Here is a 23,798-nt window from a genome sequence, read left to right as displayed (position 1 = left end):
TCAGCAATCATTTTGCTAGTCATCTGGAAATACAGCTTCTTTAGGAATTGTACTTAGAGAAGGAGCCACATATTATACTATAAAACCATAACAAAAATATTTTAAGCTTTTTCTCACTTGTTGACCTCCAGAGTAAAATATTTAATACTCTGGAAAATTATAGGTTTCAAAATTTATTTTATGGCAAGGAATAGATAATTACAGTTCTCATAGAGCACATTTAAAATAATTTATTTTTATAGGGCAACAATATTGCCTGGGACTGAATTTTTTTTTACAAAGATTGTAAAGCAACGCGTGCAAGAGTGCCCATTTAGCAGTTATTCTTCTGGAATAATTGTATTTTGGATGTTGGAGTTTGTACATTATCCATTAGTACAAGTACCCAATATAACGATAGATCATCAGGATAATAAATCTGTCCATCTTTTAGTTGTATGTCTTTATATCAGGATAAAGATAATTGAGTGAAATTTATCTAAACCTAGTCCCACAAATACTTTTACAAGACAGCATGTTAAAGTGTAAATTAAATTTTTATTAGCATTCTACTCTGTCTTTGGAAGTTTTTTTTCCTTATGAAATGCAGCCATAAAGTTTAACTTCCATTAACAAAGCTGCTCACAGTAAACCCTATTATAATAATAGTTTTCCAGTTTGGGCTTCCTAGTGAGGAGCAACCTAACTCACATGAAACAACTCCAACTTAGAATATATTGACTGTTACAAAACTGAGACCAGAAAATCCCATCAAGATGGTACTGTTATCATTTCCAGACTCTCAGGGGAAGAACATCAATCATCTCAGGCACTTTTAGGATGGACTTATTGCAGTCTCCCTGGGAACTCTGCTTCAGAACATAATTATTTTTATTACTGCAGAGTTACTTTTTATTTCCAATAAAAATATCTATTGTTATTATTTAAGTCTTACAGGTTTATCTGAGAAATTCCAATTAGCACCCTTCTCATAATAATTATTCAAACACATGAAAAATTACCAAAGTTGTTCTAGTCTTTTGATGACATATTACATGATCCTGCACTCTTGTCACTTTAAAAATTATCTTTTTATTTTATTTCTGATGATTTTTTCTTATATAGTTTTTAAAAAGGAGCAGGCAAGCATAGAAGACTAAAAAATGTTCAAAAGAAAAATTAAATCACATGATCTATCTATATGGGACCTTGTCATTTTTAGAAAACATGCACCTGCTTCATCCTTTTTAATCTTCATATAATCCCTCTGAGATGGGCATAGTATACAAGTTGTCTTATTTAAAGATTGGTAAATTTAAGCTCAAATAACTTATTCAGTGGCAAGCCTCAGAGGCAGACTCGGAACCCAGATCTAATATATATTATATATATATAAAATAACATATAATATATGTATTACATATAATAAAGTTGTGTATATTATTTACCTATTATAAAATATATGTAATATATAAATATGTTATATATCATGTATGTGCCTATTTCATACATATATACACATTCACGCAAAATAAGGTTTAGCACTCCCTCCACTGTCCTGTAATAAAACATGCACAGTGAGAAAAGCCATACACTAGGCATATTTGTCTTCAGTTTAAAGTCATTGATAGTCAGTGTCACTAACTAAAGTAAAATAGATTGGAGCACCAACTTTGTTCTGAAGCCTGTGCTAGGTATTATGAGAACAAAAATAAAAATATTCCTCACCCTTGGTGGATTTAGTCTTTTGCAGAAAAAAAGATCCTGTACATGTCAAAAAGTTCAATAGTAATAATGGTAATTTATAACTATAAATGGAAGTCACCATCTCACAATTTCACCATCTTAACAATTTTATTAAACTGCCCTACAATATTACAAGATAGTACATAATGATATACTAGTAACATCAACTAGGAAGTACTAAGATCCACCAAAAGGCTGAAAAAATTAAATATTTAATGAGTCCATCAACCAATCTGGCCAGAGAATTCTTTAATTAAAATGCTTCCCAAATTTTACTGAGAATCAGCAGTGTTGGAGGAGCTAGCCTCCACCCCCAGAGGTTCTCACTCTATGGGTCTGAAGCAGGTCCCATGGATTTGCATTTCTAACAAGCTCCCAGGTGGTGCTGATGAGGCTGATTCAGAACCACACTTAGAGTAAACCTAAAACAGCAGTGACCTGTAGGGTCCCCAAGCAGCAGGCCAGGACAGCATGTGAGTTACCTCTGTGGAGCTCTGCAACAAGGTGTCAAGAGGTCAGAGTCTAAGTCCCCATCAGCTCTGCCCTTCTCCACCAGTGCCGCTGGTGCTGCATGGAAGGAAGAGCCCAGAAGGGATTCTGAGTTTCAGTCTTTACTCTTGCTGACTCACCTTGGTCAGGTCAATTTTCCTCTTTGTTCCTCTAATTCAGCATCTGTAAAATAGCCATGTGAACTGCCTTGTCCATATCAGAGGGTCTGTTTCAGACTCAAGGAAACAAACATGAAAGTGATTAGTGTCTGTCAAGTACTATATAAATGCCAGAAGTTGAGTTTTTAAATTGTCATTAGATATAATAAAATACCCATGTAAATGCATTTAGAATGAGTAAAGAGGGAACAAGGAGCACAATCAAAAACTGAGTCATTTGCTTTTTGAAAAATACTTTCTAAGTAATGAAAACTGAAGTAAAATGTTAATTGAGTCCCTCTGACAACAGCATCAGACGTTTTGCAGTTCTTGTGATTAGAACCCACCTGGCCAGCCCTTCTTCCTCCCAAAGAAGAGCCTTCTTCTTCTTACATGAATGTTGGCTCAGAAGAAGCAATTAACTCATCCAACATTTTATTACAGTCAATCCACATCCAACTTTTCCCCAACTCAATCTGCTTTAAGGGAAGGATGGTAAGTGGTGGCCCAAGATGGCAGCCACCAAGCTTAGAGAATCTCTGGAAGCAGGGATGTCCCCAGCAAGTAGACACTGAAAATATGAGAGGGCTGATAAGCCAGAGATAAAACTCAGTACTTACTTTGCTTCTGGTCCATGTCTACCCCTTTCTTGGCACCACCTTGACACTCTACCCTCTGAGTCCACCCTCCTGAGATGGAACAAACTCTGCTTAGACAAAGCAGCCCATGTCCAAATGTGTTAAGGCTTAGTTTAAAGCTGCCTTCAAAAGTTAAAACAGAAGTGTAAAGCTCTGTGCAATTAAAAATAATCAGCATGTCTTAGAACTCAAATGAATGTAAAATCCTATGAAAATTAAAAAGCAGTACCACAAGTTCCCCCCAAAAGTCCTTAGGGCAGCAACTGTTCCTGTTACAGGTAAGAGAGAGCTCTAGTGGATTAGAGGTAGGTGTGGGTATCCAGTGGACATGGTTTTGAACCATGCTTCACTACTCATTATCTGAGAATTCTTAAGCAAATTTATTAATCATTTATATATTACAATTTTCTCAGTTATGAAATGGGAAAACAATAGCTAAATCACATGGTTGTTAAGTAAGCAATTGATTGTTGAGCATTTGGTAATCGAAAATATTAATCTCCTTCCCTGATTCCCTAGGTAAATGATGAAAATACTAAATAAAAATAATAAAAATTTAAAGTGAACATCTCAATTCTTATACTTTGTTAATTTCTACATGTATTACAAATCTACTAGAAATTACTTGGAATTGAGGAAATGATTACTGCTTAATAATTCTTTGTGGTAGAGGGAGAGTTGGTATCATATTTATGAGACAGCAGCCAATATAGTATATCTCCAAGGAAAAAATCCATTCTACATAATGCCAGAATTTAATAGTTAAGCATTTTATCTAGGTCACAGCAAAATAAGCAAGATGGATAATTAAAATAAAAGTATATTTCTCTTGCATATATTTCTCATTTCATGTTTCCCTATCATATTTTATATCTTACCCTACTTCAAATACATATATACTTTCAATAAAACTGAGCCTTCTTGCTTACCCAGGAAGTTTCATCATTCAGTAGAAATAAAAGATGACTTTAGAAATATTAAAATATAAAAATCTACACTGAGGTCTTTTGAATGTAGGAACAAGAATTATATCACACACACACACGTACACGCATGCATGCATACACACACACACAGAACCTCTGGTTCCTTCTTAACATCAATCCATCAGTTTCACTCCCACCCCATATCACTTGACCGTGCACAATATCTCATCGCCACCTCCCAGTCTTCTCCCTGCCTGGCACCCTCCTGCTCTCCTGCTTCCACTTAAACACCCTTCCTTCAGCTAGATCTTTTCTTTCAGGGAACCTCCAGTTACTTTCTTATCTGGATCAGTTTAGCCTTCCTCTTCTCCACACATTAGTGGATAAGCATGACAAAGACACTAGAGACAAATAATACAAACAGAATATATCTTAGATGAGTACGGTGACGAAAAGGATATGGATACTTAGAGTTTAGCACTATTCTCTCAGCCACTCAGGAAAGCAACGCCTTTACAATCAATAGTGTTTCAGGTACCAATCAATAATCTGTTATTGCTATTTTTAAAATCTATAAGGTATCAGTAAAATGTAATTACTAGAGCAACAAAGATATCTTGTGAAATCAAATTAGTATTCATCTAGCAACTGAGTACAAAGGTTTAAGGGAGGATAACTACCAATACCAAAGCATTTTAAGCATTTTGTTTTGCCTCCTAAATATCAAATCATGTAAATGTGTGGTACATAAACTAGGAATTATATTTATGACATAGCTGCAGACATATTAAGAGAAATATGTGCTTATATTTACAAGTATACTACAGTTCTTTTTCATATTAGATACTGTTGATGATAATCTGCATATAAAAATGCTCAATATTTTTTCACATTTATAAGCCATAAAATACAGGTAATAAAATATGCTTCTCCTCTCATAAAAATGGAATAGTGACAAAGAAGGAGCTTTATATGAAAGCACCATTACAATTTAAACTCCCACAAGGTCATAATATATTGCACTAAGCAGGAGAGTTCAGCTTACTTATTTAAAAAAAAAAAAAATTCTAATGAGGTTCTGGAATGCACAGCCAAAGCATAAAGGTGGAAATAAAAGACATGCATGTCTTCTGAACTGATTTGGTTGATGATTTTTTTAAAAAAGGTTTTGTGTCTTCTGACTTGGTTGATGATTTTTTTAAAAAAAGGTTTTGTGGTAGAACAAATAAGGTAAATGAAATTCAGTATTTAGGATGAAAAGTTTTTCTAATTTCAGGAACAACATTGAAGAAATATTGAACTAAGCAGCTTTGAAAGAATCAGATTCCATTTGTTGAAATTTTTCTGAGAATGAATTTTTTTAAGACAGTGTACGCAGTTACAATGTGTATTGGTTATGGATTGTGGCAAGCTATATTACAACTTACCCAAGACAAGAAATAAGGAGGCCGGGCACAGTGGCTCACGCCTGTAATCCCAGCACTTTGGGAGGCCAAGGCGGGCAGATCACGAGGTCAGGAGATCTAGACCATCCTGGCTAACACGGTGAAACCTTGTCTCTACTAAAAATACAAAAAATTAGCCGGGCGTGGTGGTGGGTGCCTGTAGTCCTAGCTACTTGGGAGACTGAGGCAGGAGAATGGCGTGAATCCGGGAGGCAGAGCTTGCAGTGAGCCGAGATTGTGCCACTGCACTCCAGCCTGGGCGACAGAGCTAGACTCCGTCTCAAAAAAAAAAAAAAAAAAGAAAGAAAGAAATAAGGAAAAAAGTCACTTGAAAAGAATACTGGACTTTGTGTCCAGCTTGCATAGCTGAAAAGAATAAAAACCTGTCTACTTAAACTCATTGCAAAAAGAAGATGTCACTCCTACAAATAGCAAAGAGTGATGAAATTATTCTATCCAGAAAACTATACATTTCATCCCTTTGGATAAATTTTAGAAGTGAACTATGAATACATACGGTGAGGATAGCCAGCTAAGAAGTCAAGGAGAATTTCTCAAATTTGCTGCTCAGAAAGATCATGCTCTCCACAAAACAAATAATAGCAGGCTTTCCAAGTCAACCTTGAATCCAGCTTTCCTTGATCTTTCCTTCTTGTGAACTTTCACTAGTTTACTATCTAACAATGAATTTGACGATAGCCACATACCATCTTATAGCAATATTTGTTATCATATCCCTTGTTATTTATCATTCACCTGCTCTGCTTGAGCCAGCTGCAAGTCACATGTCCCATGCACTTTTTCCTATTTGATTTTTATAGCACTTTGAGACATGTCTCATTATTCCTGCTTGACAGGAAAGAAGCCATGGAAAGTTGAGTGACTTGCTCCTGATCACAAATGTTGGCCAGGGAAGAGCCGAGTTTCAATTCTAATGCTCTTTCTACTGCACTCTGGATTCCTCATTTTGAACTATTTTTTTATTTTTTACACTATAGACTTTTTTCCTCATTTTGAACTATTTTTTATTTTTTGCACTATAGACTTTTCTTTTCTCTTATACCCAACTATATTGATGACTTCTTTTAGGCTAGAAACTTGTTTCACTTACTTTCCCTTTCTTCAGATTGCTGCAATATTGGCCAACATGTATTGGGTACTTACTGGGTCAAGTACTGTGATTGTGCCAAGTATCTTATAGGAGGATTATCATCCTCATTTTTACAGGTGAGAAAGGAAAGGAGGTAAAGTCACACACAGCCAACAAAAATGGTAGCACCAGGATTTGAAACAAATCAGTCTGACCCAAGTTGACTTCATTAACCACCGTACACACAGTCTTCTTAGACATAGTAAGAGCTCTAATTGTGTTTGGTGATTTGATTATTATGACAAAGTAAGTAAGAGAAGCAGGGAGAATTATAAGAAATAAGGCTCCACAACACTTGGCTATAGCAAAGCCCCTTAAAACTTCAAAAGGTCACCCAAAGAATAAAGATCAGGCCAGGCACAGTGGCTAACGCCTGTAATCCCAGCACTTTGGGAGGCCGAGGCGGGTGGATCACCTGAGTTCAGGAGTTCAAGACCAGCCACAACATGGTGAAACCCTGTCTCTACTAAAAATACAAAAATTAGCTGTGTGTGATGGTTGCCGCCTGTAATCCCAGTTACTTGGGAGGGTGAGGCAGGGAGAATAGCTTGAACCCAGGAGGTGGAGGTTGCAGTGAGCCAAGATCATGCCACTGCACTCCAGCCTTGGCAACAAGAGCAAAAAACTCTGACTCAAAAAAAAAAATCCATAAAATAAAGATCAATTTGGAGAAATTAATGCTTATTAGCAATGTCTTGCACAGCACTTCAGTTTCTCAATACATTACCTAACTTAATCCTTACAACAACACCCTATCCCCATTTTGTGCATAAATAAACTCATGTTCAGAAGGTTGAATAAATTATCTAAGGTTGAATAGTTCCTGACCTAGAGCTCGAATCTTCAGTTTCTATCATATTCTTGCCCTTACCCTGGGGTAGTGAACATTCACTCACTAGCATTGGAGCTAAAATAAGGGAGAGAACATATAAATGAATACAAAGGAGACATTCACCTGCCTTCTCTTTCTCCTTACATAGAGAAGGTTGATATCTGCTATTGTGAAGTTTGCCTTTTGAAGGATAGAAATGAGAAGTCTTTCTTAAATTTTGCCTCTACGCCAAGAAATTAGAGTGGTACCACCAGTAGTTCCATTTTCAAACTATCACTGTAGCTAAAGCTATGTGGTAAGGGCCAAGGAAGAGAAGAATTATTCTTGCACTTCAAAATGCACAGAAATACCAGTCAGTAGCATAATATAAAGGAATTTAGTGGAGAGAAGAGTTGACCTCAATCTGGCTCCAACATCTTGGCTCTTAACCTCTACCCTAATTTGTTCTTCATGGGGAAGCCAACTGGGCCACTGGAAGATTCAGCAGCTACCATTTGCAGCTGAGGGACAGCCCCTCCCTGCTTAGCGACCAATGGATATGCATTTATGGAACACCTGCTAACTGCGACACACACTCCTATGTACGAGGGAAAATACAACAAGTGTTAAAGGAGATGCCTTCCCTTGCCCTCAGGAAACTTAAGTATAGTTGCAAAGAAATGATTAGCAGCAAACAAAGCCATAGAGAAGTAAGGGCTAAGGTCTGTGAAACAAACCTGGAAAATAACCTTGTCCTTGAAAAACACGAAAGAAAGAAAGAAAGAAAGAAAGAAAGAAAGAAAGAAAGAAAGAAAGAAAGAAAGAAAGAGAGAGAGAGAGAGAGAGAGAGAGAGAGAAGGAAGGAAGGAAGGAAGGAAGGAAGGAAGGAAGGAAGGAAGGAAGGAAGGAAAGAAAGAAAGAAACTCCAAGGCCCTTGTGAGGGAAACCATTAAGTTTGCTTCACTTCTGTTTTTAGGAAGATACAAACCCAGTCTTAATGAACCTCAAGGCCACAACTACTGGAGACATTTAGGAATTGTCACCACATTCTAATCTATATATCCTCTGTCTGGCCCTTCCTATTACTATTTTGTAAAATTTTTGAAGATATGAGCAATTTTTAAAACCATGAATCCCCCTTTTTTTATAAGTAATATTTAGGCTGAATAAACAAGAGAAAATAGGACATAAAGGGGAGCCAACGTTGTGCCTTCATTTATAATGTATTCCCAAGTTGTGAGTTTTGTTTATCAGCAATTTATCATGCCAAATTCCAAGTCATATTTATCTATGCACATCAAACACTTGATTCTATTTTTGCCTTAACTTTTTTATTGGGTATGTTTATGACCAAGTCATATGGTATTTTCCGTGACAGATAAAATGCACAGGTTATTCCAATCTGACTCAGCCAGTCATAGCAACATGTAGTCCTTCTCATGTCTTAAGAATGAGTATCAAGAATTCAAAGGGAGTTCCAGATGGCATCCAAAAAGCTTATAGTTTATGCATCACTTATTCTAACAGTAGAAAAAGAATATTTGAAGCCAAAAATAGACCTTGCATGTAGCATGTGGAGGAGTAGAAATTGCCCTGATAGTTAAACAATTTGAAATTCAAGACATTAATTTCTTTATGAAGCATTTGTCACATCATATATATTTTATGCCTATCATATATATACTTATTATGAAATACAAAGAAATTATTCATTCTATCTAACTAAGACTTTGTATCCTTGACCAATATCTCTCCATTCTCCCACCTCCACCCTAGCCCCTGGAAACCACCCTTCTCCTCTCTGCTTCTATGAGTTCTACTTTTTTAGTGAGATCATGCAGTATTTGTCTTTCTGTTCCTGGCTTATTTCACTTGACATAATGTCCTTCAGGCTCGTCCATGTTGTCACAAATGACAGAATTTCCTTCTTAAGGCTGAATAGTATTCCATTGTGTGTATGTAGCACATTTTCTTTATTAATTCATCTGTTGATGGATAGTCATATTGATTCCATATCTTGGGTCATATGAATAATGATGCAGTGAACGTAAGAGTGCAGATATCTTTTTGACATACTGATGCCACTTTTATGGGATATATACCCAGTAGTGGGACTGCTGGATCATCTAGCAGTTTTATTTTTTTATTTTTATTAATTTATTTAATTTTTTTTTTTTTTTTTTGGAGATAGAGCCTTGCTCTGTCGCCCAGGCCGGAGTGTAGTGGTGCCATCTAGGCTCACTGCAATCTCTGCCTCCTGGGTTCAAGCAATTTTCCTGCCTCAGCCTTCTGAGTAGCTGGGATTACAGGCACACACCACCACGCCCAGCTAATTTTTGTATTTTTAGTAGAGACAGGGTTTCACCATGTCTCAAACTCCCGACTTCAAGTGATCCGTCCACCTCAGACTCCCAAAGTGCTGCGATTACAGGTGTGAGCCACCACGCCTGGCCTAGTAGTTCTGTTTTTAATTTTTTGAGGAGCCTCCATACTGCTTTCCATAATGGTTCTAGGAATTTACATTCCACCAGCAGTGCACAAGGATTCCTTTTCTCCACATTCTGGCTAACCAATCTCCTGTCCTTTTGAGAACAGACATTTCAACACGTGTGAGATGATATCTCATTGTGGTTTTGATTTGTTTTCCCTGATGGTTAGTGATCTTGTGACTTTTTTCATATAACTGCTGGACATTAATATGTCTTCCTTTGAGAACTGTATATTCAGGAGAAAATAACCACTTCTCAGAGGAGCTTTTATTTCAAAATATCCAGGAAAAAAATAGAAAAAATGGAAAATTTATCCTAGAGTAAGTTGTCTTTTATATTTTGACCCTGTTTGTGACATAAACTGGATGGCTTTAGGAGGATTACTTACTTGCTTGTATATTGCTTTAGGTTGTTTGCAGAAAATTATACTAATTAAAGTTCAAGGCTATGATGTGATAAAATCTATTTCAGGAAATGAGTCTACACGCAAAGCTTGAGGAAGTAACATTTGAGTTTCAAAACAAAAAAGCAATTTTCAATGTCATATCTAGGTTAACCCAAAAGATTTCTTTCACCCTATTTAGCTGCCTCTAAGATGGATGCTGAAGATAATTACATTGTGGAACAATAGTACAATGCTTCACACTCACCTCACAGGCTCTGTTATTCCCACATACTGCCAGAGATACTCCAAAATAAAATCACTGCAACATCAGGCAGTTATAAACCTTGACAGTATTATTTTCTATTTATATATAGTATATTTTATATTTTACAAGTATAAAATATAACATTTTATAAATATAAAATAGAATATATTTATTCTATTCTCTTTGACACAAAGTGACCATAAGACATATTACTTAAGTATGACTAGCAAAGTCATGGGGCTTGTCATTCAAGTGGAAACTCCTAACTGTTCAGTTTTTGTTCACTGCACCATTTACATAAGCCAAACTAATGCTGCAAACTGTGCAAAACAATGCACAGTGTTGTGAATGAGTGGCTAAAATAAAACTCTAATGAATGGGGTTTGAAAAATGCAACTTTGAGGACACTGTTGAGAAAATGCTACACACTGCGCATTTTACAAAATTTCGTTGAAGGACACGTGGATATTCTTTTTAGGATTATGGAGGGAAGCAAGGTTTTGGCTCCTACATGCAGCTTCTGTGGCCTTTGCCTGAAATAGTCATCTTCCATTAATTATTTAGATATCATTCATTTCCTAAGACAACATTTAGGGAGACTGCCTTAAGTACAATTTGTACACTACCCAGAAAAGAATTCTTTTTGGTGGAACATTGATAAATATTACTTGGCAGTAACACCAAGTTAAAATATTTGTTTCACAGTTGATGTTAATAACTATTATAGATAAAGTGAATTTTATAAGACATACTCAGATCTAAAACAGCAATATGGAGCTCTTCAAATCCATTGAAACTTCATACCAGCCTACAGAAGTAGAGGTTTTTATGCAAACTCTTCAAGAAATATGCTCTGAACTTTTAATTCGTTAGATTGATAGAGGAATTAAATCATGATATAACTAATAGGTTTGTGGTACAAATTGCTGCTGTTTAATCTGACTCTGTGTCTTCCCATTGTTCTATATAAATTAGATATTCCATTATCTAAAGACAGTCAACCCCATCCGACGGTGATAGCTCTAGGACTCCCTTTGAGTTCATTAAATCTGTAGTCTCAGTCTCCAAACTTCTGGCTAATTCAAACAGAAAAGTCAACTGGCCCATGAACTGAAATAAAGTCATCTGAATTTTTTTTTTATTTTGCAGTGTGATAAAAGTCTCGCACTTTTTATTTCTGAAAGTTTCTGCTTTCACTGAGAGCATAATAGGCTATCCACCCTTATGTAGTCTTATATACAAACTCATAGGCTAAATTCAAAAACCTATGTGAGATAGAAGTCAAGGTTTATTTTCTGGAGAAAAGCCACATATTACAACAAAGTGAACAATGAAGCTGGCATCCTTATCACTGGTGACCAAAACATTTGTGACTCTGGACATTGGCCCCACAAATGCGATAATCATTCTGCATAGGAAGTGAGTTTTGCTAATTAAAAATGGATCCAAAATATTTTCTACTCTTCAGCCAAGAATTAAAAAGTAATAGGGTGAAATTTAAATCACTTGGGTGCTACATTGAGCCATTTGGAGAAACAATTCAGACAATGTCATGGCAGCCTCAAATTGCTGCTCAGGAGCATCCCAGCTTAGAAGATTGCAGGAAGGGAAAAGCATAGTCATTCTTACATGAGAACTGTCCTTAACCAGATGAATAGACTCTCCATTTTTTACCCTGGCTTTGTCTCATTTAAGTCCCAACCAATCTAGCTATCATTTTAGGTTTTACTACCTGCTAGTATTTAGGGGCTTAAGGGGGGAAGAAACCCCTCAATACTCAGAATTAGACTTGGTGATAAAAATCTTGACACATAAACAGAATAAAGCGCTTTCATTACTCCTCTAAACCACAGTGTCATTCGGTCTCTGTCAAGGACTGTAAGAATTTCTTTCATCAGGGAAAGAAAAAAAGGACAAGAGCCTGCATGATGTAGTGGAACTCTCATTAAACACAGCAGGAGCTTTAACTGGAATCCAGAGTAAGGTGAGGTACCAGGTTACAACAATTTACTGCTTCTATTACAGTTTTGATCACAAGGACTGATTCATGTCATCTAGTTTCTTTTCCTTGTCACTATCACTGGTGCTAAGAATACATCAAATTGAAATTTAAGAGCCTCATATGTTCCTGTATAACCCAGTGATGGGTTGTACTGCTTTGACCTTCTTAAATGTCCCTTCATTTGATTTGATATCTATTCCCATAGAAAAACTATAATGCTTTGGTTGGTCAAAATATTAATCTTTCAAAACCTCCCTGGCTTAGAAAACGATAATTTTTGTAAAGAGAGATGGGTAGAATGTGGACTGAAGCTAATTTTATTCTAAAGCAATTAGCATTACATCATCACAGCAGAAATATCTAGAATATTACCTCATGTCAGTGATCTTCTGATGTTAAAAAGGGTATTTAAAAATCTGAGTTATTTCTTTTTCTTTTTAAAGTTACATCATTAATTACATATTCATCAACCAAAATATTTTATGCTCCAAATTTGAGCTGATATAGTATGTAAGAAGTGTTCAAAATGAAATCATTTTGGTCTATTTTGTCTTTGAAGAAGATCACAGGGATGGACCTCCCAAAAGGATTTTTAAATGGGATTACATATCTGACTTTTAAAAAAATTATCTGACCTTGAGTTATAGTGCCCCAGAGTAAGCAAACTTCCAAACACACAATATGATCAGAATTGAGTTAAAATTATCATCAGGGGCTTAATTTCTGAAATTAAAAAGGAAATGCTATTTCCTTATGAAAAAAAAGGAACCAAAAATGAACTGCAAGGTAGCTGATTTCTGTCTATGTTAAGACTTAGGTAATGGGAGAAAGAGAAAAGGAAGAACAGAATTAGGAGAGGAGCAGTGTTTAACAATTGCGGGTGCAAGACTCAGGTTTTTTAGAACCCATTAGCAGAGAACCCTATTTCTCCCATTAACTGCTGTCCTTTTAAATCCTGGCACCAGCTCTGAAGACTGCGGGGTCCGTAGCTAGTGCCCCACTCTACCCAGTTTAAAGACACCACTGCCTGGAAATGACAGGGGTTATTTTCTTAAGGAAAGAGGTGCTTTCTGCCATGTATATATAAACTGGTAAGCTTCAAATAAAGTGCTTTTGTCCTTTCTGTCTATCAGAAACTGTGCAAATCAAATTGCTGTAAAATCAAGGGCAAGAGGCATCAATCCTGCATTCTATAGCATCTGATTTTATCCTTTACTTTATCCCCAGGCACATTTCAAAAGGAAAAAAATTAGGTTGCATTTAAATTGAGTATTTAGGACTTGCCAAGAAAACCTCCCGCTAGACTAATGTGATTGCAGGGAAAACAAGAGAAAGGAAAAGTGGAAAGGGAGTGTGCTAACAGATCCTGGGCCTCATCAGCAGAGCCGTCCTGAACACAAGGCCATGGTCAAACATCTGGTCCCGCGAATGACTTTTTCTTTATGGTCATTAAGAACACCAGTGTGTAGGGACACAAACAAGTATTCCTTTCAGGGATTATGACACATTTTCTCCCAAAGTAGTATATTAATGACATTTCCAGAACATTCTTTACTATCTTTTATATGTGATCAGGAAGTCTAATACATATCACTACTTCTTTTACACATAGCATTAGCCAAAACTAAAGCATCAAATAAAATTTTGCCTAGGATGAATAAACAGAAGAAATTTTTATGATACTGCACTATCAATTCCAAATTAAATAACAACAAAATGATAAGTGTTAAAATTCACATTAATGATTGTTCCCACACAAGCTGGAAAAAAATCTTTCTAAGAAGAGTCTTTCATGAGTTAATCCCACCTTTCAAAGTGTTCAGCGGCTCCGAATTCAGTTACTGTTTCCTATCAGTTCTTCTTTCATTAAGTCTCTTCCCTTTTTTTTTCTCTTTGCACTATTTCCCTTAGCCAGGTACATAACCTGCTGTGCTTTATTCATTTGTGTCTTAAGCTTGTTTCCTGATGACATACCTTTCCAGCAATGCCATCTGGGGAGTTTGGGCAACTGTACCACGTTAGGAGGAAACCCTTCTTCACAGGAGAGTGTACCTTTGCTGCAGGGAAGGAATCAGGATTTGCTTGGACTGTGGTTGCAGCTGGCTTTTAAGGATCTCCTTAGAATGCAAGCAACTCATCAATGAGAATCTCTGCAATGGCTGTCACTGGGTAGAGTCATGCAATGTGGGGTCATAGCCTTTGATACAAATAACAGTAAAGATAAGAATGCTATTAAAGGAATCACCCACAGAGGTTAACTGGGTTTTGTCCCTAGACCACCTCGAACAAGAAAGAATATTTTTATCAGTCACTTTCTTAGTTTTAGCTGATAAAACAGAGTACCATAGACTAGGTGGCTTATAAACAACAGAAATTTATTTTTCACAGCTTTGGAGACTGGATGTCTGAGATCAGGCCGCCAGAATGATCAGATTCTAATTAGGGCCCACTTTGGTTTTGCAGACTGCCAACTTCTAGTTGCATTTTCATGTGGCAAAAAGAGATTGAGCTAGCTCTCTGGTCTCTTCTTATAAGGACACTAATCCCATTCATGAAGGCTTCACCTTCATGACCTAATTACTCTCCAAAGACCCCACCTCCAAATACTATCACATTGGGAATAAGATTTCAAATACAAATTTTGGGGGGACACAAATATTCAGTCCATAATAGTAATGATTACTCATTACACATTGGGCTCTAAATGTGCTGGCTTCTGACAGTTTTTACACTCACCTCTCTTTATTAGCTTGTCAAGCATAATTAGGGCAGTGGCCTTACTGAAAATTATTGAATTTCGTTTCCTAAGGACAGATATTGAGGAGTTTTTTCTTCACTAAAAATTCATGTTCTGCTACAGATTTCATTTGTTACTACTTTGTGAGATGGTAAACCTTTTATTTTATTTTTATGTTTGGACTGACCCTTCTTAATAAAGTCGGCATGTAATATGTTTCATGTGCTTCTAATATGTGCTTAATTTTGCAAAATGTTTTGGATACCAGATTGCATTTCTCTTCCAAAAAAGGTACCAGCCTACAAAACCTTGCTGTTATTGTTTTCAATTAGTTCATGGAATTAAATGTATTAAATCACCAAATGTTTTATCCTCTGGCAGAAATTATGATTCTCACTTAACATCCATATAAATCTGGATCTGCCTGGGCCTTTATAAGTGACACAATTTCATTAACTGAATATACAAATGATACAAAGAAATTTGGTTTAGCCTTCTAAAATTCCAAAGGTGTTCAATAAAATATCTCAGAATGGAGTTCCAGGACTTTTATGGCACAGGACAACATGTATTGCTTATTTTTAAAAAATAAGCTAAATAGTGAGGAGATTCTTTTAGCAGATCCTCAGGAAGTGTTAGGTTGAATCATAGGCAAATGATATTTGATCTTTGCACCTGTTAACACATTGAACCTCATCCTAAAATTGTAGAGCTAGAAGAAAGCCTTCTGGCAGTTTTCAAATAGATTGATTTACTGCAATTTATCCAGAAGCTTCACCATTGTCACTGGCTACATGTGACTTTGACCTCTGTGGGGCTATATCCTCATTTGTAAAATTGGTGGTGAGGTAGGTGGACAGTTGACTAAATAATCTCTTAGAATAATTCTAATATCTGTGGATGTAAAGCATCCAGGGGTTGAATATGTTTCTTTCTGGCCAAGAAAAGATGCACCTCTCAGTAATGCCCAAACTCATCTTCTGAGAATCCTCTTTCCCAAGATACCCACTCTCCCTTGGGTTATATTATAGTAATGATCAGAAGCTCCTGCCAAGAAGCAACTGTTAACCTGAGAGGTCTATATTTTATGTCACAGCCATCTGTTTATACTTTCTTACAAGTTAGTGCACAGTATACCCATCATTTTCTTCTGTTTTCCTTAATTTATTAATTTTACTAATTGCATAATTAACAAAGGTAAGAAGATTTTACCTCTTTATCCCCATCTGGTAGTTTGCAGATACTTGGCCTGATGACAACTGACAGTGATGAGATACTCACCAAGTTTACCAGGGCAGGAGGCTTCCTAGAGAAAATGAAATGGGGAAAGGGAGTGAAGGATTAAGGAGGTGACGATCTGGACTCTTGCAACTGCATGGCAAGGTTGGCACACAAGCTGGGTTGCAACGGAGGGAAGGAGATCCTTATCAGATGTAATCAGAGCTCAGATCCATGGCTTTGGTGTGTGTAGAAAGAGGGAGAGACAAAGAACTTAAAACAGAGCTGCCATTTGACCTTGCAATCTCATTACTTGGTATATACCCAAAGGAGAATAAATCATTTTATTAAAAAGACACATGCGCTCATATGTTCGTGGCAGCACTATTCACAATAGCTAAGACATGGAATCAACCTAGGTGCCCATCTATGGCAGATTGCATAAAGAAAATGTGGTAAATATACAGCATGCAATACAACATGTCCATAAGAAAAAATGAAATCATGTCCTTTGCTGCAACATGGATGCAGTTGGGATCCATAATCCTAAGTGAATTAACACAGAAACAGAAAACCAAATACAGCACGTTCTCATTATAAGTGGGAGCTAAACACTGAGCACACATGGACATAAGTATGAGAACAATAAACACTGTGGACTACTAGAGGGGGGAAGGAGAGAGGTTTGTAAAACTACCTGTCAGGTGCTATGCTCAATACCTGGGTGACAGGATCTACATCCCAAACATCAGCATCATGTCATATTCCCATGTAAGAAGACTGCACATATACCCCTTGTATCTAAAACAAAACATGAAATTAAAAAAGAAAGAAGAAAGAAAGAAAGAAAGAAAGAAAGAAAGAAAGAAAGAAAGAAGAAAGAAGAAAGAAAGAAAAAAGAAAGAAAAAAAGAAAAAAAGAAAGAAAGAAGAAAGAAGAAAGAAAGAAAGAAAAGAAAGAAAGAGAAAGAAAGAAAGAAAGAAAAAGAAAAGAAGAAAGAAAGAAAGAAAGAAAGAAAGAAAGAAAGAAAGAAAGAAAGAAAGAAAGAAAGAAAGAAAGAAAGAAAGGGGCTGGAAATAGAGGCTCACACCTGTAATCCCAGCACTTTGGGTGGCCAAGGTTGGCGGATTGCTTGAGCCCGGGAATTCGAGACCAGCCTGGGAAACCTGGTGAAACTCTGTCTGTACAAAAAATACAAAAATTATCCAGGCACAGTGGAGCGCACCTGTAGTCCCAGCTACTGGGGAGGCTGAGGGGGGAACATCACTTGAGCCCAGGAGGTGGAGGTTGCAGTGAGCTGAGATCACGCCACTGCACTACAGCCTGGGTAACAGAGCAACTCTGTCTCAAAGAGAAAGAGAGAGGAAAGAAAAAAGAAAAGATGGACAGATAAGAAAATGCACTTGGAGATTAAGAGAAAGCAGCAACATAGGACCCTGGATAATGTGTTTGCTTAATAAATATCCTGATGAGTTATCTGACTATTCCCAAATGAGTACATGGCAATTCAGGCTGAATCAACAGAGGAGACCTCCAGAATCTTACTTATGTACAATAGACCTGCATGCACATTTACTAGAATGAGCCTCTCTCTCTGGTGATCATGTCTGTTTCCACTAATTCCATCTGTTTCCTCTCTCTCCCTCCTATCCTGCTAGATCTTAATTCCTTCGACCTTCCCTTGTTTTTCTAACTCTCTTTCTTTATCTTGTTATTTAACCTGCTATACTATGCAATTCATGTCCTCTGCAATAAGGAACATGCACTTCAGAATTCTGTTGACGTCTTACATTCATTTATATTTAGTGAAAGAATGCAAAGGAGTCTACCTGGCTATATTCACTCTGCAGGAGGCAATAATTATTATTCAAATTAAAGGAAGCAGTAATGGGAAATTCAGAAAAAATGAAATATACTAATCTTCAGCTTTTCATTTCAGCCTACAAGGAAAAAATGAAGGAGCTGTCCATGCTGTCACTGATCTGCTCTTGCTTTTACCCGGAACCTCGCAACATCAACATCTATACTTACGATGGTGAGTAACCTAGGATAGACATGCCCCTACTAGCTAGATCATTTGGAAAGGTTGACATATATTTGTTTCTCACAGCTCCTTATATAATTACACCAATATTTTGTAGATCTCACTATTGACTTGCTGTGTCTAGCTATTACGTCCAATTGATTACCTATTGCTGAAAACAGTTTGAATTTGGTGCTAATAACAACACATCAATATCTGTTAAGACATGTGGATGGATTCTTATTAACAGCCACATCCAGTATATCAACATCCACGATATGTCTAAGGTCTTTCTTTGCAAATAATTTAATAGGCTAAGCTGTAATTGGAGTAGATCATAATTTGTAAGAAAATGCTTTATGCTTAGAAAACTCAAGAGAAAGAATCAACAACCATAACTGTTTTGCTTTATTGTAGTCTTTATAAAGTTTCTATATTTTGTATATACATGTCAACCAGCTAATGATAATAATAATAATTGACTCAATAAATAAAACTGACTTACGACTGAGGCCCTAGATAAAGAGGGTCTGAAAAGAAAAGCCTAAAGAATTAGCATGGCAATTAACATTATTGAGGTGCAACTCTTCAGGTTTGATTTATCCTGACTCATTTTGCTTACTTTGGCTCTGCCACAATCCACATGACCTTGGGCAAATAGATACTTGGATTCTCTGAGTCTCATTTAACTCTAGCGTCTTCCTCGTGGGGTTGTTGTGAGGTTTAAACGGTTTAATGTAAGTCAAATACGCAAAACCAAGCCTAGCTCATTATATCACTCTGCAATGATAGCTATCATTATCAACATCATCCTTACCTAATTCAGTCAATTTAACTAAAATATTTTATACAGTTCCATGTATCCTAGATATCCCTAAGGCATATTTTGCTAACTTTGAGGCTCACAATTATTTTTATTTTCCACGTATGTAAAGAAAGATATTAACGACAAGACAAACTGACCTTGTGGCAGTTAACCCCTTCTGCGCCTTTAAAGCCTATTCAAGGACTCAAAGGCATTTTCCTTACAAAGTTATTCTATCGTAGCCCAAAAATCATAAATGCTAATTAACTGTTCCATAAGGAAATGCCCTCCATGTGAAAGGAATTCTATCTCCAAACAAAACATTCATTAGAATGCAGGGCCAATGCCTACTTTGTACAAATTCATTCGGTCAGCAAATGAATTAGACAGACCTTTATTATTTGCTAGATGTAGCTGTGAAGAAGGATCCAGCTATGTTTCTTGTGAGACTCTAATGTCGAACTATGGGTTGTCACTGAAGATCCAGAGTTCAATACGGCATAGTCCTCACCTTCAAAGAATTCAGGGCTTAGTAGAAGAGTCTTACACGAATGACTAGAATGTAGAACACAGAGTGGTTAGGACAAATGAGCCAGGGATGGTTTTTGCTGGGTTAGGGAATGAAAAAAGGGGAAGAAAAAAATGTGAAGTTATGTGTGAGCTGATTCTTGAAATAAGCTGTTTTTATTTGCCTGCGTTCTCTTATAATCCTTTTCCATAGGCTTCCATAATTTTTATTGAGCTGTATTTAAAGTTGAATAGATATTTCAACATTTCTTGTAAACTGTGCTTCCCAAAAGAGTCCGTAGAGAATATCAAATTTCCGCAGTCTTTAACTTGACCTGATATTTCTATGTTAGATAATAATCTGACTTGTTTATTGCAGGCAAACATTATAACAAGAAATTATTATTATTGTTTACATTTGTAAGCACTAAGTATATGGCTTGTGCTTTGCATTCAGCATCCTTTATTTTTTAATCTTCACAACCACCTTAGAAGGAAGGTACTCTTTTTATTTCCATCTTTTAAATGAGGAAATAAAAGCATAAAGAAGTTAATTAACTTACCTAGTGTCACACAGCTATTAAGAGGGGCTTACTATTTGGATGCAAATATAGGCAGTTCTAATTCCAGAGCCTCTAATCTAAGCCATTTAAAACCCCATCACCTTATCAAATAAGCTGTTTTTATTTGCCCGTGTTCTCTTATAATCCTTACCCATAGGCTTACATAATTTTCATAAAATTGTATTTAAAATTTAAGTATAATCTTGGATGCCATCAGGAAAATGAAAAACATTTTTACATTTGTGAAGGAAAAAGCCCACATCATTTCCAATATACTTATTGAGTTAGTTTTATCTAGACTATCTATTAGCAGCTAAGGATCTGAGGTCAAGTCCTGCCAGCCTGGCATTTTACTTGACCACAACCTCCACGTGCACTAACCAGGCTGCTAAAAGAACATTAACGGGAACATAACCTGCTGGCTTGGTTGCCACAATCTTAAAAAGACGTTAATAAATTAGAGAGCACTTAAAGAGGTTAGGAAATAATATGGTGGTAAAGATCTAGAAACAGTGTCATTCTGGGGCACTTGAAGATGTTTAGCCTGGGGGAACAACTTGAAATGGAACATAACTGTTTTCAAATACTTGAAAAATGGTGGTGCACCACCGAGAATGGCCTAATCATGGGTAGCTTCAGACTTCAGACAAGGATCAGTGGGCTAAAACCAGAGAGATGGAGTTTGGGACTCAAAGAATGCTCATCTGAAATTGAGGGCTGACCAGCGAGGTTCTTTTAAAAATCATTGTATTTTACTAAATTGTGAGTTCTATAATTATAAATATCCTAGCAGGTGCTAGCTATCATCTTTTCTATTATAAATTATACTGTCTTATATTATAAGTTATATTACGCAGGCTTAAAACATAAGGGTCTGATAATCTGCTTATCTTTAATACATAAGCCACTGATAGAAAGTAAATGGCTAACCATTCTTCAGTTCTTTTTTTAATTGACAAAAATTGTATATGTTTGTGGCGTATGGCATATTTTGAAATATGTATACATTAGGGAATGCCTAAGTCAAGCAAATTCACATATGCATTACCTCACATGCCTGTCATCTATTTGTGATGAGAACAAAAAATCTACTTTTTCAGTGATTTTCAAGAATACAGTACATCGTTATTAACAATAGTTAGCATGGTGTACAATAAGTCTTCTGCGGCTGGATGGGGTGGCTCATGCCTGTAATCCCAGCACTTTGGGAGGCCAAGGGTGGCAGATCACAAGGTCAGGAGTTCGAGACCAGCCTGACCAATATGGTGAAACCTTGCCTCTACTAAAAATACAAAAATTAGCCGAGCATGGTGGTGAGTGCCTGTAATCCCAGCTACTCAGGAGGCTGAGGCAGAAGAATTGCTTGAACCTGGGAGGCGGAGGTTGCAGTGCGCCAAGATAGTGCCACTGCACTCCAGCCTGGCAATAGAGGGAAACTCCATCTCAATAATAAGTCTCTTGCATTTGTTCTTCCTGTTTAACTGAACTTATGTATTCTTTGATCAACATCTCCCCAATCTCCACCCCTAACCCCTGGTAACCACAATTCTACTCTGCTTCTGTGAGTTCAACTTTATGAATAGTCCACATGTAAGTGAGATCATGTGGTATTTGTCTTTCTGTGCCTAGCTTATTTCACTTAGCATAGTGTCCTCCAGGTTCACCCATGTTGTCAAAAATGACAGGATTTCCCCCAACTTTTTTTAAGACTGAACAGTATTCCATGTGTATGTGTATAAATTAGATTAGTAGATGTTGCCACTCCCTCCTCCACCACAGTGGCTCTTTCCCTGGCTCCTGGCTCCAGCCGAGTACACTAGAGGAGAATATTCTAAGCAGCAACAACACAGGAGCAAAGACATTACAATGGGGTGTTGTCTTATTGCCCCCATTAGACTGTAAGCATCTTGAAGACAAGGACCCCCATCACAGAGTGATGTTGTCATCCCTGGAGTGGGCACTGTGCATGATTGATGACTGGAAGCAATGAACATACAGAAGGGCAAAACAGAAATCAGCAGGATGCTTTGCATTTCAGCATTGACTTTGCCAAATATGCCCAACTGTTCAGGGAGTTATATTGGTTCTAACGTAGCTACTGTGATTTCTAAGCACAGGAATGGTGATAATATATATAATGGTGTATGCATATATACACATATCTATATAATGATATCTCATTATATGTCAGAACTGAAGAACTCCGTTATTTTTCTCATCTAACCAAAAAGGGCCTACAGCTACGATAATTTCCAAAAAAATAAATCTGTGCTACTTAATTTTCATGCAAAGCTCATATTTGTTCAATAGGAAAATAAAGCTTCATTTAAAATCAATTTAGGCTAGTTTTATCTAGGTATGCTTACCATTATTCAACTCCCTGTAGATATTGTCAAATTTCTCGATATTGTAAATATTTATTCTGTTCAAATATATCCATAGTTATACTAAAGACAGAGAGGTCTTATATATTCTAAACAACAAAGAGCAAATGCTCATAAACAGCATTTTATTCCTATCTCCCAGAATAACAACGCTACTTCCAATTGCTAGAATCTAAATTATTAAAATAAATCCATGCTGCAAGCTTTGCATGTTTAACATTCTCAAATGTTCATTTTTCAGATATGGAAGTGAAGCAAATCAACAAACGTGCCTCTGGCCAGGCTTTTGAGCTGATCTTGAAGCCACCATCTCCTATCTCAGAAGCCCCACGAACTTTAGCTTCTCCAAAGAAGAAAGACCTGTCCCTGGAGGAGATCCAGAAGAAACTGGAGGCTGCAGAGGAAAGAAGAAAGGTAACTTTTTCCACAGGTTTTCCTTCTCTCTCTCCCTCCCCTGCTCCTCCCTCTCACACACGCGGGCACATGCACATGCACACACGCACACACATACAGAGAACAATGACAGCTGAACCTGCGCCATCCCAACATATATAGGTTTTCAGTAGACACAGAGCCAGGCTAGTTGGGGTAAAAACTGTAAGATAAATGCTAATTTTAGGCTAGCCAAACCGGAGCTCTCAGAAACCCAAAGAGCTTCAGTGCCCTAGTGCCCCTTTCCCTATATGGAATCCCTTTATTATAAAAGCCTCCCTTCCCTAGACCATCAGGCAGAAGTACTGTAGAGAAAACACAGCCCTGGCAAACTCCAGTGGTGGGGAGGGGAAGAAGGGCTGCTTCCTGCCTCTCAGGATCTGTGTCGCCGCCTCTGTCAGTCGTGGTTTTCCTTGGAATAACAAATTACCAGATCTTCCCTCCAAGATCTTTCCTGCCCAGGGTAAGGGCCAAGAGCTTGCCCCTTTCCTCCTCAGAGTCCCATTGCCTGCCCTGGAAGTTGGTCCTTCCAAGATCAGGACCTTCTCTGAGATCTTTGAATATGTTCTTCATCTTTTTCTAAGCCTTGATGAGGATTTTTCTCTTTTTGCCATTGGTCCCTGCTTGTATTAAAGAACTTTCCTTT

General features: G+C 37.0%; 1 protein-coding gene across 2 annotated transcripts in view; it reads left to right on the top strand.

The window, feature by feature from the left end:
• The window catches only part of STMN2 (stathmin 2), a 55,691-nt gene that overhangs the window by 7,957 nt on the left and 23,936 nt on the right, over positions 1–23,798 (top strand). The window contains exons 1-4 of one of the 2 annotated variants that reach the window (XM_030794890.1): positions 2,154–2,158; positions 12,773–12,776; positions 18,378–18,473; positions 22,962–23,134. In XM_030794890.1, the coding sequence (XP_030650750.1) occupies positions 12,773–12,776; positions 18,378–18,473; positions 22,962–23,134 (273 nt within the window). In that variant the 5' untranslated portion in view covers positions 2,154–2,158. Of the gene's footprint in view, positions 1–2,153; positions 2,159–12,772; positions 12,777–18,377; positions 18,474–22,961; positions 23,135–23,798 lie in introns of those variants that run through there. The other variant, XM_012496088.2, reaches the window with a different exon arrangement.

Source organism: Nomascus leucogenys, chromosome 16 (genome assembly GCF_006542625.1).
Source record: "Nomascus leucogenys isolate Asia chromosome 16, Asia_NLE_v1, whole genome shotgun sequence".
NCBI lineage: Eukaryota > Metazoa > Chordata > Mammalia > Primates > Hylobatidae > Nomascus > Nomascus leucogenys.
The sequence above is the reverse complement of the archived record's forward strand: the minus strand, read 5'-3'. Positions and strand labels throughout refer to the sequence as shown.